Genomic DNA, 15036 nt, shown 5'->3' on the forward strand with positions numbered 1-15036 from the left:
GAAGCCTATTATGTAAAAAAAAAAAAAAAACTTATGAGGTTAGCAAATTACTTTTCAAACATAGTTGCTTGAATGCTGACCATCTACCATTCAGTAAAAGTGCAGTCTTCAGTTTAATGTTGTTTCCATTAGAGATTCTACAGCAAAGCTACCCCATGTAAAATAACAAACAGAATCAATGACATAGAATATTATTTTAATAGATTCAGGTAAATCAGGATGCATTTCAATTCAAATTCATCATGAAAGGAAAACACTTTTTTACAAAGTGGAGATTGTTCAAATGTATTCTCATGACATGTCAAATTAGTTGAAACGGCAGAGGAAGTTATACAATGCTATTTATCAAAACACTCAGCCGGACGTTAGTAATTTTTCTAGTAGTTTTTTTCTGAATTCAAATAGATTTCCTCTGAATTTATGTAGGTCCTTCACAAAAAACACACACAATTCTATTTTTTGTATTTTTTTTTTTACAATGGTGTAAACCAGAAGAAATTCAGATCTGAATGAAAATCACATGCCTACATGTCTACCCCCCCCCCCCATACACACGCACACACACACACTTACTTCAGGAATTAATGAAAGGCATATTCACAGTTATAAGAGCAGTAGTGTCAATGTATAAGCTACAGCACCCAACCTTCAGTCTCATGCCAACCGAGTTTATGTCCTGACCTTCGGAACTGTATTCACACGACTGATTCACACAGTTACACAGAGTTTGTATTTGTGTTACAGGCAGTTTGGTTTGTTGAACTAATGGGCAGTTTGTTCTCTGCAAAGTCCTTTTCTAAAGTGTGTGGAAGACTGGACACACTTCAACAAATCTCTTAGAGAAACATCTGTTCGGAGGTGGGGGAATCCCAGGAGCAATATTGTCGAGGGTGGACCTATTTTCTCTGAGTGGAGAGGGGAGGTCGGGGGGGGGAGTCAATTCCATTTGCTAGGACACTGAGTCGCTAGGGGAGCCTGTAGAGCCAGAGAGAGGAACCCAGTCCATCATTTATGGGGATTCAGATACTGGTCTGTAAAAGCCTCCAATTGCCTCTCAAACTCTGTGGCTTTGTGCCTGAAAATATATAGAAAAAGATGTTTACACATAGACCAACATCTATTGGCACACTAATGATGTACAACCAATTATAATGAGGTGAAAATGCCTATCCAAATGAACCGTGTTGAGGTTCTGACAAATTAATGCTGTGAAAAAAAAAAAAAAAAAAACTACACACATTCAGTTCAAAGGGCATATCTCTGACTCTGAACCCTCAATACAACCAACAGTGAAGTAACCTATCAGAGCAAGCTTATAAAGACACCCAAGTAGAGCTCCCACTTCTCTTTTTCAGGGGAAATGGAAGTTAGGTTGAAAATATGCCAATGGTGAATAAATGCCAAAATGTGACAATATATTTTTCTAGGAAAGAAGGACAGACTACCAAAGCACCATAAGCATCAAAATGTTAAATCAAATGCATTGAGGATGTACAGTTTTTAAGGGGGGGGGGGGCAATAGAGCTATGCAAGGGGAAAAGGTATGGGGTAACACTGGACATTGGAGGTAGCTAGACTGACCGGAGGGTCTTGGAGTGGCTCTGGACGGTCTCCAGAGTCTGGACCTTAGCGGTCAGTCGGCTGATCTCTCCCTCCAGCTCCCTCTGTGTCAGGTCCACCTGCTGACACAACCTCGCAAAGGTCGTGGCCATCTCCCTGGGCAACAAAGGTCAAAGCGCTCTATCACTTATTTATTCACCACTTCACAGAAAAGAGGGGAATGGGAGGGAAGTAAGGTAGCAAGAGGTGCATAGATTTGGCTTTCAGCAGATTTTTGCACTTAATTACACATCAGTAGTGAATTGGTTCATAAAGCCAGAGTGTTTAGAAACATCTACATACGAGGCTCAAACATTAGTTACTGTACTGGGATTGAGGCCTGTAGATGTGTCCTAATGCAGGGAGCAGGGGCCCAGACAAACCGGCGACCCATCAAACGTTAGCAAAATAAACAAAAACGTCATGTCTTATCAGTAGGTGAATGATAAATGGCAAGTAAAAGGAGGCTAATTAACATATTAAAATGAATCGATTTGGTAGACAAGTGTCATTATTTTGACCTCCCCAGAGTTCATTGGAAGAGGAAGAGTAAACTTAGAAATGTATCTTGGCACCATAGATAAAATGTTGCTGTTGTAAACACATTTTTCAGCAATTCTACAAATTGTTTCATTCAACTGAGAGAATATTTTGCAGCTTTGAAGCAAATTTACAGCAATTCTACACAGTTTAGCTGTAATTAGCTCCAATGACTAATTTCCTCCATATTAAAATGGAGTTTGAGATTTTGGCAATGAAGCCATTTATCTACTTCCCCAGAGTCGGATGAACAGTCATTGTGCTAACGCCAGTTAGAAGTAGTTTCACTAGCCAATGCTAACTTCCTTCATACTGGACGCAGAGACATAAAAATAGTATTCACGATGGTATTCTGTTGCAGTTACACAAGTCATGAAAAAAAAAATCACGATGTCCAAATATTTTCAAGAGAGAATGCCAATAGTGTGCAAAAATGTCATCAAGGCAAAGGGTGGCTACTTTGAAGAATCTCAAATATAAAATATATTTGGATTTATTTTAACACTTTTTTGGTGACTACATGATTCCATGTGTTATTTCATAGTGACGATGTCTCACTATTATTCTACAATGTAGAAAATAGTAAAAATAAAGAAAAACCCTGGAATGAGTAGGTGTGTCCGAACTTTGGACTGGTACTGTATATTGTTTTTGTTTATAATATAAATTGAAGGACCACCTGCAGTAACTGACCCCAGTTTTAAAACTCGTGTCCTAATGCACACAAAAGGATCTGATAACATGGAAATACTGATTGTCAGCCACTTTCGATAACTCAAAACTGGTTTAAAATAGAAACAAACCTAGATTTTAGAGTGAACTTCCCCTTTTAAGCTGGTCCTTATTCCCAGAAATGGCATTTATACAGAATACAGCCTGTACTTACTGCTGGACCTGGTGGCTGCAGTTGGCACTGGTGAAGCGGACAATGAGTTGTAGTTTCTCTGTGGCGTAGTCCACAAACTGGCGCTTGAGCGCATGCTCCTTGGCCTTGGTGGTCCATGTGAGCTTTTCCCACAGGTAGAGCAGGCCGTACATAGAGGCCGACAGGGCTATGAGCCGCCAGCCCACCGTCCGGCAAACCTAGCACACACACACGGGTAAGAGAGAGGTGGGTTTCATTTTTTTGGTAGTGGAACTCTGTATGGGAAGCAGCACCCATATTAATCAGCTAATCTGTTGTGTTGGTTACACATCTGTATAGAGCAATACATATACAATATACCAGGACTCTCGTAGAAAAATATTTTATTTTAGTGTGTGCTAAATATATCTATACTATAAATCAAATAGTCTAGATAAGGGATTTATTTTTGCCACTTAATTTAAGATGGATTGAGATGCATGGATGCATGTATATAGCCTGGTCCGTACTGTATAGCCCATTATAATGACAAACGGGTTGCCAGATTAGGTGGGAGTACTATTACGCACCACTCCTCCAACGATGACCACAGTCATAGAGGTGCGGGAGGTGAGGGAGGCCAGGTTGGTGGCCATGGACATCATCAGCTCCTCATGGGAGAGCGCGGCGTCCTGGGGATGTGCTACCGCCACACTGGATGGGCCACTGGAGGGCGTGGTGGACAGGGAGCGTGTCATCTTTAAACAGGACAGGAAGGAAGGACACAGTAATGACAAAGTACACATTTTTGAGAATGTATGAATAAAAATAAAAAAAACGGAAATATCATATTTACATAAGTATTCAGACCCTTTACTCAGTACTTTGTTGAAGCACCTTTGGCATCAATTACAGCCGAGTCTTCTTCGGTATGATACTACAAGTTTGGCACACTTGTATTTGGGGACTTTCTCCCATTCTTCTCTGCAGATCCTCTCAAACTCTGCCAGGTTGGATGGGGAGAGTCGCTGCGCAGCTATTTCAAGTCTCTCCAGAGATGTTCGATCAGGTTCAAGTCCAGGCTTTAGCTGGGCCACTCAAGGACATTCAGAGACTTGTCCTGAAGCCACTCCTGCATTGCCTTGGCTGTGTGCTTAGGGTCGTTGTTCTGTTGGAAGGTGAACCTTTGCCCCAGTGTGAGGTCCTGAGCAGATTTTCATCAAGGATCTCTGTACTTTGCTCTTTGTACTTTGTTCAATCTTGGTTGCATCGGACCAGAGAATCTTGTTTCTCATGGTACGAGTCCTTAAGGTGCCTTTTGGCAAACTCCAAGTCGGCTGTCATTTGCCTTTTAATGCGGAGTGGCTTCCGTCTGGCCACTCTACCATAAAGGCCTGATTTGTGGAATGCCTGCAGAGATGTTTGGCCTTCTGGAAAGGTTCTCCCATCTCCACAGAGGACCTCTCGAGCTCTGTCAGAGTTACCATCGGTTTCTTGGTCACCTCCCTGACCAAGGCCCTTCTCCCCGATTGCTCAGTTTGGCTGGGAGGCCAAACTTATTCCACTTAAGAATGATGGAGGCCACTATGTTCTTGGGGACCATCAATGCTGCAGAAATGTTTTGGTACCCTTCCCAGATCTGTGCCTCAACACAATCCTGTCTCTGGACTCTACGGACAATTCCTTCGACCTCATAGCTTGGTTTTTGCTCTAACATGCACTGTCAACTGTGGGACCTTATATAGACAGGTTAGTGCCTTTCCAAATCATGTCCAATCAATTGAATTTACCACAGGTGCACTCCAATCAAGTTGAAGAAACATCTCAAAGATGATGGAATGGAAACCGGATTCACCGGAGCTCAATTTCGAATCGCATAGCAAAGGGTCTGAATACTTATGTAAATAAGGTATTTTTTAAGGTAAAATTACAATTGTTTTTCCTTTGTCATTATGGGGTATTGTGTGTAGATTGTTGAGGGAAAAATATAATTTCATCAATTTTAGAATTAGGCTGTAATGTAACAAAATGTGGAAAAAGTCATGGGATCTGAATACTTTCTGAATGCACTGCATCCTATACCAGGGATGTTATTGGGACAATGTACTGTAGGAAAGGAGCTACCAGCTCATTTGAAATTCTCCATTGTTTCACTGGTGAACTATCAGTGTGTGTGTGTGTGTGTGTGTGTGTATGCTTGAATTCAAAATATACAATATCAGCATATCAGTTAGGCCAGAATATGAAGGGAAAGAATAAGTTCACAGGTCTAATATTGGAGAATGACAGGTTTGGTTGAAACTGTATTTTAAAAGTGGTATCGATGACATGTCTACTCTACATTATCCATATCGTTTTGTGTGTATTATATCTAACTCATGTGTTTCAACTCTGGTTACCTGAAAGTTCTTGTCGACCAGCATCAAGACTATTAATGATCTATTAGTCATATAACATGCCTATATGACATACCCATTTCATATCACACTACAGCTATGACATAGACATGACCAAAGGTATGTGGACATCTGCTCGTCGAACATCTCATTCCAAAATCATGGCCATTAATATGGAGTTGGTCATCCGTTTGCTGCTAACAGCCTCCACTCTTCTGGGAAGGCTTTCCACTAAATGTTGGAACATTGCTGTGAGGACATGCTTCCATTCAGCCACAAGAGCACTGGTGAGGTCAAACACTCATGTTGGGCGATTAGGCCTTGCTCGCAGTCTGGCGTTCCAATTCATCCCAAAGGTTTTCGATGGGGTTGAGGTCAGGGCTCTGTGCAGGCCAGTTAAGTTCTTCCACATCAAAAAACAAACCATTTCTGTATGCACTTTGCTTTGTGCACACGAGCATTATCATGCTCAAACAGGAAAGGGCCTTCCCCAAACTGTTGCCACAAAGTTGGAGGCACAGAATCATCTTGAATGTCATTGGATGCTGTATCATTAAGATTTCCCTTCACTGGAACTAAGGGGCCTAGCCCGAAATATGAAAAACAGACCATTATTCCACATCCACCAAACTTGACAGTTGTCACTATGCATTGGGGCAAGTAAAGTTCTCCTGGCATCCGCCAAACCCAGATTAGTCGGTCGGACTGCCAGATGGGGAAGCGTGATTCATCACTCTCGTTTCCACTGCTCCAGAGTCCAATGGCCACAAGCTTTATACCACAGACGCTTGGCATTGCGCATGGTTATCTTAGGGTTATGCTCGGTCATGGAAACCCATTTCACAAAGCTCCCGACAAACAGTTCTTGTGCTGACGTTGCTTCCAGAGGCAGTTTGGAACTCAGTAGTAAGTGTTGCAACCGAGGACAGACTATTTTTATTTGCTACCCACTTCAGCACTTGACTGTCCCGTTCTGTGAGCTTGTATGGCCTACCACTTTGTGGCTGAGCCATTGTTGCTCCTACACGTTTACACTTCAACATAACAGCAATTACAATTGACCGGGGCAGCTCTAGCAGGATAGATATTTGACAAACTAACTTGTTGGAAAGGTGGCATCCTATGACGGTGATACGTTGAAAGTTACTGAGCTCTTCAGTAAGGCCATTCTACTGCCAATGTTTGTCTATGGAGATTGTATGGTGTGTGCTCGATTTTATACAACGGTCCGAAACGGGTGTGGCTGAAATAGCCAAATCCACTAACGTCAAGGGGTGCCCACATACATACCTTTTACCAAAGTATCTATCCCCATAATTTCTCACCTTCGTATCTTACTGGAATAACGAGAAGTTGCCCCAAGACCTTGATCCTGGGACATTTTTACATTTCACCCACTAATGGTTAAGGTTAGGACTGTGGGAGGGAAAGCAGATCCTAGATCTGTAAGTTGGGGAAACTTCACCCTGTAGCGGTCTTACCTGCGTTACTTGGAAGTTCCTGTCGACCAGCATGAGGGCCCGCTTTGCATTGGTCGGCCCCAGGAAGCGGTTGACCAGTGCCGTCCAGCCCATTGAGAACTGGAACTCAATGTTCTCCTGGAAGTCTGAGCAGAGCGTGGCGCAGTTCAGGTTGTAGCTCAGGTCAAATTTGCGGCTTGGCACAAGAGTTTGTATCTGGCCCTGAACAGCAGGGGGCAGCAGAGGCTGCAGACTCTCTGGTGGTGGGGAGAAACAAGGAAGGAAACAGACAAGTCAGGTGACATCACTGAAATCGTCTAGATGACTTTTGATCCAAATACTTCCTGCTTCCCTTGTTCCTTGCAGTCCTCAGAGATGACAGAACTGGATCAGTGGAAGCTATGTAGTAGAACCCTCTGAATAGGCCCCCTACCCAATTGTGTTAGATTACATAAAAGAAGGTAGGATTTAAAACAGGGCCTTCCTTTCCATGACCGTCTCTAAACACACAATGATCTGAGAGGAATAAATGGGTGAGAAGTGCGCTGGGGATACTTTTCCTCAACCAATTGGTTTACTCCCTCAAAGTAATTTCATAGAGGTCCATTAGATCTTTGTCAATCTGCTTTATGACTGGTTGCCTGGGCACACACACAGGATCGTGAGCCTAAGAGCCTGTGTCATGACCAAACCTGAACCCAGATCTGCTTGTGTTGTCATGCCAACTTTTGACCATAAGAGTTGGCAAGACAGCATTAACAGATGTGGGACCCGGCTAATCATGACCAGGGCTAGCATAAACACAGCCTGTTTTATGGGGTGGTGTTACGTGCTGCACCAACTACCTACCGATCATGTCTCTCTGGGAGGACTGCAGGGAGGCGTTGACGGCATTGGAGCAGCGGAAGGCCAGGTTTTTGCCCATGCCCTCTTCAATATGGCTCAGTAGATCCTGTACACAGGGTGAGGGTGGGCAACCGCAGGACATGGTCAGAGATGGAACAGTCAAGGAATGGTCATGGAACGGTCACAGTCATGATGGTCCTAACCTAAATGCTCTGTTACATTAGCAACAAAGCTTCAATTTCAAGGAGAAGCTGCCATAGAAAGCAGACCTGTGTCCGCCGTGGCAGTCTTTAAGTGTAACGAAAATCAAACTCACTGATTTGTAGAGCTTGAGGACGTGGGGCGAGGGTTGGAAGTCCGAGTGGAACTCCTCAATTAGCACGTTGAGACGACAGATCTCTTCGCCCATGGCGCTAGACACCTAGAGAAAACGGTTGTATTAGTGCCTGGGAAAATATTTTTAAAAATGTGCACCACTTGTGGTAACCCTTGGAATGGATTGAGAGTTACGGCTGTAATAAATCCAGAAATTGTAGTTGGCAGTATGACCCTGGAGGGACAGAGTTGTGCTTCCCTGCACTGTTAAGAGGCTTAGGATGGGCATATTTCACAAACATATTGGAAAAAAAATTCATGTTATTAGAATAGCATGATTTACCTTGCTCTCCACCTCTTCTGTAATGGCCTTGATCTTCATCTTGATGTCCTCTATGAGCAGGCTGAGCTGGTTCTTCACAAACTCCAGACGATCCATCTGGTATTCACGGTCCTCCAATGAGGCCACTCTATACGGCAGACAGGAAGTGGTAAGGTGAGACACAGGAAGTCAGTGCTTCCACCAGGAAGTACACGGATTGCGATCCAATGTCCATAGCATATGACTAAACTGCTATTACAACAGATACCAAAGTATTGTAATATTCATTGGATAAAGATATTGAATTGTAATAAAAATGTAAAAGTGCTACAGGAACATTTGGCAACGATTAAACAGAAGACCACCCCGAAAGAACAGAGTGATGTGAGCGGGGATGGAACGGGGGACACCCACCTCTTCTCTGCCGCCTCGATGTTGATGGCATCCATGATGGCTTTGACCGTTTCAGTGATCTGCTTGGCCCTTATAGTGTGCTGCTCAAACTTTGTTTTCACTGCTGACTGCGAGATACACTCCTGCGAGGCCATATAATAGCACACACGTCACTGTGAATGGGGTCTGCGAAACACACACACAGGGTGGCGACACACACAGTGGTGGTGGGACGAAAGGGGACAAGATAGACAACTGCTGAAGCAATTTAAGAATGTGGGGGAAAAAATAATGGCATTTGCCGTCAGCAGCTCTGTATCAAGAGTCCCACAGCCCCGTTGGTTCTAGGTTCACAGTAACGTGTTAATGAAGCAATAGCAAAATCATAGGAACAAAAAGTCAACACAAGAAACAACAATCCTAAGAAAAGAAGATTACTATTTAAAACATAAAACAACTCAGAAAATACTAAATGCAGGCAACAGAATCAAACATGAGACAGGGTGAACAGAATGAAAATGTAACTGAAAGAAACAGATGATCCTCGCCTAAGCAAATCTAGACTTCAGCAATGAAGACGCAGATTGATGGCAATGTGCACATTGATTGGCCTAAGCAGGGGTTCTGAGGCGCCGGCTTGGCGACTCGCGATTGGTGGAGAGACTAGTAGTTCGGAGATGAGCTGGATGTCGAGACTAGAGGTTTCTCTCGCAGCACAGGATCATAGAGATAGAGTGATTAGAATGGTTCACCACTCACATCCGTAGTGGCACGGGACAGAATCTGGTTAACATCCTATTCAACAGTTTTTCTTTTAGGTGTCTGACCCAATAAAGAGGTAAACGGTATGAGGCAGCATAACTACGGAATATTCTCTCTTGCAAATCTTTTCTATACCATTTCTCTACGCACACGCACACATCCCCAAACAGCAGCAGCTACCATTGTGCTTGAGCAGGTGCCCCTGGAAAATCTCTGTCACTTTAGGAGGAAGATAACAGGGCTGGGAATTGCCAGGGACCTTACGATACGTAGGTGCCGATATGATATGTATTGCGATTCTATATGCATTTCCATTCGATACTGTGATTTTATTGCAATTTGATGGTCCAAACATTGCTCACTATAGGTCTGCTGCAGAGAGATGGGAGAGCATGAGAAAATGAGTTTTGATCAGTCAGGGAAATAAAAGTGCTGAAAACATGTTGGCTCACTATTTAAATAGAAGATGGAGAACAAACTATTGGATGAAAAATAAAATAGTTTTGGCACTACCAATAGAGGCAAAAAAAAACAAGTGGAGTCAAATATCAATTTCATATTATTGCGACATAACTATCAATTTATTTTCCCTAGTCACTAGAAGATAAATGTGATAAGTGCCAGTTCTGGCCATCCTCCCAGATCGCTCCAAAACTTAGTCCAGTGTCACACTGGCAAAAGCCAGGAAGGAGAATTCAGAGAGAGAGAGTTTGACTGAGGAGCCATGGTGTTTGGCTTGACTGAACTACACACCGATTTCACTTCATTTCGAGAAAAAAAAAAATCCTAAGTAGTTCTGCCATTTAATTTGAAATGAATTACTTCATACTGTGGGGGTTTTCATATACATTTCAGAGGAGTTGGAGACGTTGCATTTAATCATAACACAATCTCCATGTTTGAGGCTGAGAACGAGTGGTGTTAGACAAACAGACACGCACACACTAGAACTTGCCTCAAATATCCTCTCGAAACTCTGGAACTCCTTGAGCCTCTCGTGGAAGCCTTCTGCTAAAGCTCCACCTGAGAAAGCAGCACACTGTCAAACAAAGACCACCACATCACAACAGCATTATCTTAGCCATTTTGGCTACAAACTAAGACAAAAAGAAACCATTTAAAAAGGACAGTTCACTTTCGTTGTATCAGATAGCGTTGAATTCAAAGTAGGGTGACCACATTTAAAATACCTTATATCTTTCAGTCTATTTACTTACTTTCATAGCTCTTTGTTAAAGCCCACTTTTTGTAAGTAGGTAACTGTTGTAAGAAGGTAAGCATTTGAAAAATGTGATTGGTTGGCAATGACATTGGTCTACATTTCACTGATTGGAGGAGTGTTTAGTACCGCCACATCATTATATCTTGTCATAAACACAACTTTACTGCAAAAGAGAGATTGGAATGTCCTTTCTTATCAAATGAATGGGAAGACTAACTGAAATATGGGACTAATTTACCTTTTCTGTAAATTAGTGTCGTTTTAATTTGTTGATAAAATGCAGGAAACAATTGTTTGATTGCATGACAAAGGTCCAAAACGCTGGATTGTCGCACAATCCGGGACATGTGATCAGCCTAATTCAAAGGTATGAGGAAAGAGCTCTGACGAGTGGCACTCTCCCCATGCTTATGAACACATCACTAACTGATGCAATCCATTTCCACAAGCATTTCCACTACACTCTCAAAAAGGTATACGCCATTAGCAGGGTTGGATGGATTACTTAAAATGTAATTTGCTACTAGTAACAGTTACATGACAGATAAAGTAATCAGTAACATAATCCTTTGGATTTCTGAAAAATAAGTAACATACTTTTGGATTACTTTAACTTCTAACAGCCAGGCATACAAATGTGAAACAACTAATTATTTAATTTAGTAACATGACTATTTCCAATTTGGGGACTAGTGTGGAAGCATACTCTAATTTACATAAGAGCACACACAGCCGCCATACTAACTTTCTCCTACATTTTCAGTTGGTGCCACAAGCCTATGATTTGGTTGCACCAAAACCTTGTTGTGGGGTCAGGCATTTTATTTTTGTAGTTTAATGATCTTATATAAACCGATTCAATGTGCTTCATTCAAAGTGTACTAAAATGGTGTGACTCAAGAAATACTGTATGTCCAAGCAGGAATGCATGATTCAAGATACTTAATTTCCCCCCATCAGATTATGTAATCCTTGTTATGTGTAATCCATTACTACCCAACCCTGGCCATGAGAATCTACTAACTAAACCAACTAACACAATTTGGATGAAACGGCAACAGGTATGTACGTTGAAAATAAGATCAAACTTGCAAAAAGTGAAACATCCCCTGAACCTAGAAAGGATGTGGATAAACTATAACCAGGTGGAGAGAAGATGCCAGACTAGAAGCAGAGCTCACAAGACCACATTCACCATAACACTCAAACGAAAGGTCATTTTGGAGCATGTGAGCCAATGGATTGCATAAGTGGCTTGATCCCATGTAGGGTGGTGTTAGCCAGAGTTGATAGGGAAGTTTTAGTTTGATTGTTTTCTAGCTTGGCTGGGGATGTTTTGTTTAGATAGTACACTGTGGATCTAATTTGGGGAGGCCTAGAAGGCATTCTGCACACACAGTGTGGGCAGGACACAACCTTTGACCCGAGTGAGCCTGCCACACACCCATCTGTCACTAATACATCCACCAACACACCCCCAAACCGAGCAATTAATACTTAACAAAATAGGACAGTTCTGCTTAATTCTGTGTTTTCATGGGCTCCACTCTAGTTCCCTGCAGCTAATCTGGGCATATGGTCACTGGAGATGGCTTGAGCTGACAAATGAGTTAAAGACTGCATTACATAGACAAGATGTGGTGGGTTTAGCTGAGATAGTGAGGAATTGTTCTAACTCCTCCTGGCTGTCTCAAAATCATCCTTGCATTTGGGAAACTAAGCAAAGGTGGGGTTAAGATAACAACCCACGTGCAGATAACAACAGTATGAACCCAGAGTGGCTTGGTCTATGATGCATGACTGAGCATTGGTCTGCATAGTACTCTGCATTTGTGGGGGTTTGCTCCAACACTCAAGGGTGGGGGGGGTGACCAACCATGACGATATTAAATAAAGATGCTTATTGTTAGTACTGCGACACTACCCACTGAACATATAGTACTCGTGTAAATGAAATTGGGATCCTTAACATTAAACAACAATTCTCAAGTGTTTTCCCCCACAAAATTTGAATCACAGCGCAGTTATCACAAAACGTATTTTCTGTGTTATAGCCTAACTGTAAAAGGCAGAGTGGGTCAATTTCCGCAACAACTCAGACCTGGCTACCACACTGTGAACAGCGTGAATCAAACCCGTACACATGAGCAGATACTGTGTGTGACCGTGAAGTGTTGCATTTTGCCTATTTGTTGATGATAGGCCCTGTTTTACTGAAATTGTGAGACATTGCAAGCCAACAAATTGTGAGATACAGCACTGTGAGATTTTGATTGCCGATGGATAGGCCTAGTGCACAGTTCTGCCTGGTGGCCGACCTGCCTATACTGTGCCCCTCCCCGCTCTCTCCATCCCTCACTGGCGCACTGAAAGATGCAAGTGTTTGTGTTTTCGGAAGTATGGCTACTAATCAGTCTCCTCTGTTATAAAAATACATCATCTTAGGAGTCGATTCCGGTATCTTGACACTCAGACATGGGTATCGACATGTAAGGAATCGAGGAATCAATTATTTTGGAGTCGACTCTCACTACATCATCGTCGTTAACAGTTGGAAAAATGGCAGAGAAAGGCGAGCGACAGCAGCAATATCCTGTATGGCAATACTTTGAGAAGTTAAATGAGAAGGAAATGCAAACTTTGTGCGGTGGAGTTGGTAACAGTAATGGTAGTACAGGTGCAATGCTTAACCATCGAAAAGGGATGCAGCTTGAGACCGGTGCTGGCAGCAGCACAGCTGCATTGTGAATTCACATGGAATTTTAAGATTGTTTTCTGGTAAAAAAATCCGAAACACAAAAAAAAAATATGGCCATTTAAACATTAAGAAAAAACTGTGTGACATCCTTACTACCTACCAACAACAATACACACCTGGTTTGACCACTGCGGACACCAAAACACACGCCTACCCACCCACCCATCAACACACACACACATCCACACCTGCTTGCCTACCCACCCATCGACACGCCCACAGCCTCCTGGTTTGACCACCGCGGGGCTTACCGGACTCTGGCATACCCTGAGCTCGCTGCATGCGGGAGTTGAGCACCTCTTTGGCCGACACAAAAAAGATGCGGTTGGGTGCCTGCTCCCGGTCCATTACCTTCAGCTCATCCACCAGGAAGTTGACACAGCGGTCCGTGTGCTGCTTCCGCACCTGTAGGGGGAAACGTTACTGCATCATTACTACAACATTACCACATAGCACGAACAAAAACTCTCATGGAGTCATAAACGTAATTTGCACTTCAGCTCGAGGCTTGAGTGGTATACTGTATATGCCATATATGGCAGTGGAGGCTCCTCAGAGGAGGAAGGGGAGGACATTCTCCTCAGTGAATTTCATAAAAATAATGAAACATTTAAAAAAGTTATCCTTTATAAAACAATACTAAATATACAGTTGAAGTCAGAAGTTCACATACACCTTAGCTAAATACATTTCAACTCAGCTTTTCACAATTCCTGACATTTAATCATAGTAAAAATTCCCTGTCTTAGGTCAGTTAGGACCACCATCATTTGTGAAGTGCACCAGTCCCCCCTGCAGCAAAGCACCCCAACAACATGATGCTTCCACCCCCGTGCTTCACGGTTGGGATGGTGTTCTTTGGCTTGCAAGCCTCCTCTGGCTTTGACATGGCGGTTATGGAGCAGTGGCTTCTTCCTTGCTGAGCGGCCTTTCAGGTTATGTCGATATAGGACTCATTTTACTGTGGATATAGATACTTTTTTTACCCGTTTCCTCCAGCATCTTCACAAGGTCCTTTGCTGTTGTTCTGGGATTGATTTGCACTTTTTGCACCAAAGTGCGTTCATCTCTAGGAGACAGAACGCATCTCCTTCTTGAGCGGTATGATGACTGTGTGGGCCCATGGTGTTTATACTTGTGTACTATTGTTTGTATAGATGAACATGGACCTTCAGGCATTTGGAAATTGCGCCCAAGGATGAACTAGACTTGTGGAGGTCTACAATTGTTTTTCTGAAGTCTTAGATGATTTCTTTTGATTTTTTCATGATGTCAAGCAAAGAGGCACTGAGTTTGAAGGTAAGGCCTTGAAATTCATCCACAGGTAAACCTCCAATTGACTCAAATTATGTCAATAAGCACATCAGAAACGTATAAAGCCATGACATCATTTTCTGGAGTTTTCAAAGCTGTTTAAAAGACACAGTCAACTTAGTGTATGTAAACTTCTAACCCACTGGAATTGTGATACAGTGAATTATTAGAGAAATAATCTGTCTGTAAACAATTGTTGGAAAAATTACGTGTCATGCACAAAGTAGATGTCCTAACCGACTTGTCAAAACTATAGTTTGTTATT

At 42.6% G+C, this 15036-nt stretch overlaps 1 protein-coding gene across 5 annotated transcripts in view; it reads right to left on the minus strand.

Annotated features, from left to right (window-relative positions):
* Positions 1 to 175: 175 nt before the first annotated feature.
* The window catches only part of LOC135512540 (mitofusin-1-like), a 28414-nt gene continuing 13553 nt past the window's right edge, over positions 176 to 15036 (minus strand). For 4 of the 5 annotated variants that reach the window (XM_064934666.1, XM_064934665.1, XM_064934664.1 and 1 more), the window contains exons 8-18: positions 13709 to 13862; positions 10433 to 10500; positions 8737 to 8858; positions 8344 to 8470; positions 8002 to 8106; positions 7689 to 7791; positions 6861 to 7096; positions 3574 to 3741; positions 3026 to 3222; positions 1582 to 1716; positions 176 to 1075 (exon numbers count right to left, since the gene is read on the minus strand). In XM_064934666.1, the coding sequence (XP_064790738.1) occupies positions 1006 to 1075; positions 1582 to 1716; positions 3026 to 3222; positions 3574 to 3741; positions 6861 to 7096; positions 7689 to 7791; positions 8002 to 8106; positions 8344 to 8470; positions 8737 to 8858; positions 10433 to 10500; positions 13709 to 13862 (1485 nt within the window). In that variant the 3' untranslated portion in view covers positions 176 to 1005. The remainder of the gene's footprint in view (positions 1076 to 1581; positions 1717 to 3025; positions 3223 to 3573; positions 3742 to 6860; positions 7097 to 7688; positions 7792 to 8001; positions 8107 to 8343; positions 8471 to 8736; positions 8859 to 10432; positions 10501 to 13708; positions 13863 to 15036) is intronic. The other variant, XM_064934668.1, reaches the window with a different exon arrangement.

Source organism: Oncorhynchus masou, chromosome 24 (genome assembly GCF_036934945.1).
Source record: "Oncorhynchus masou masou isolate Uvic2021 chromosome 24, UVic_Omas_1.1, whole genome shotgun sequence".
NCBI classification, from domain to species: Eukaryota; Metazoa; Chordata; class Actinopteri; order Salmoniformes; family Salmonidae; genus Oncorhynchus; species Oncorhynchus masou.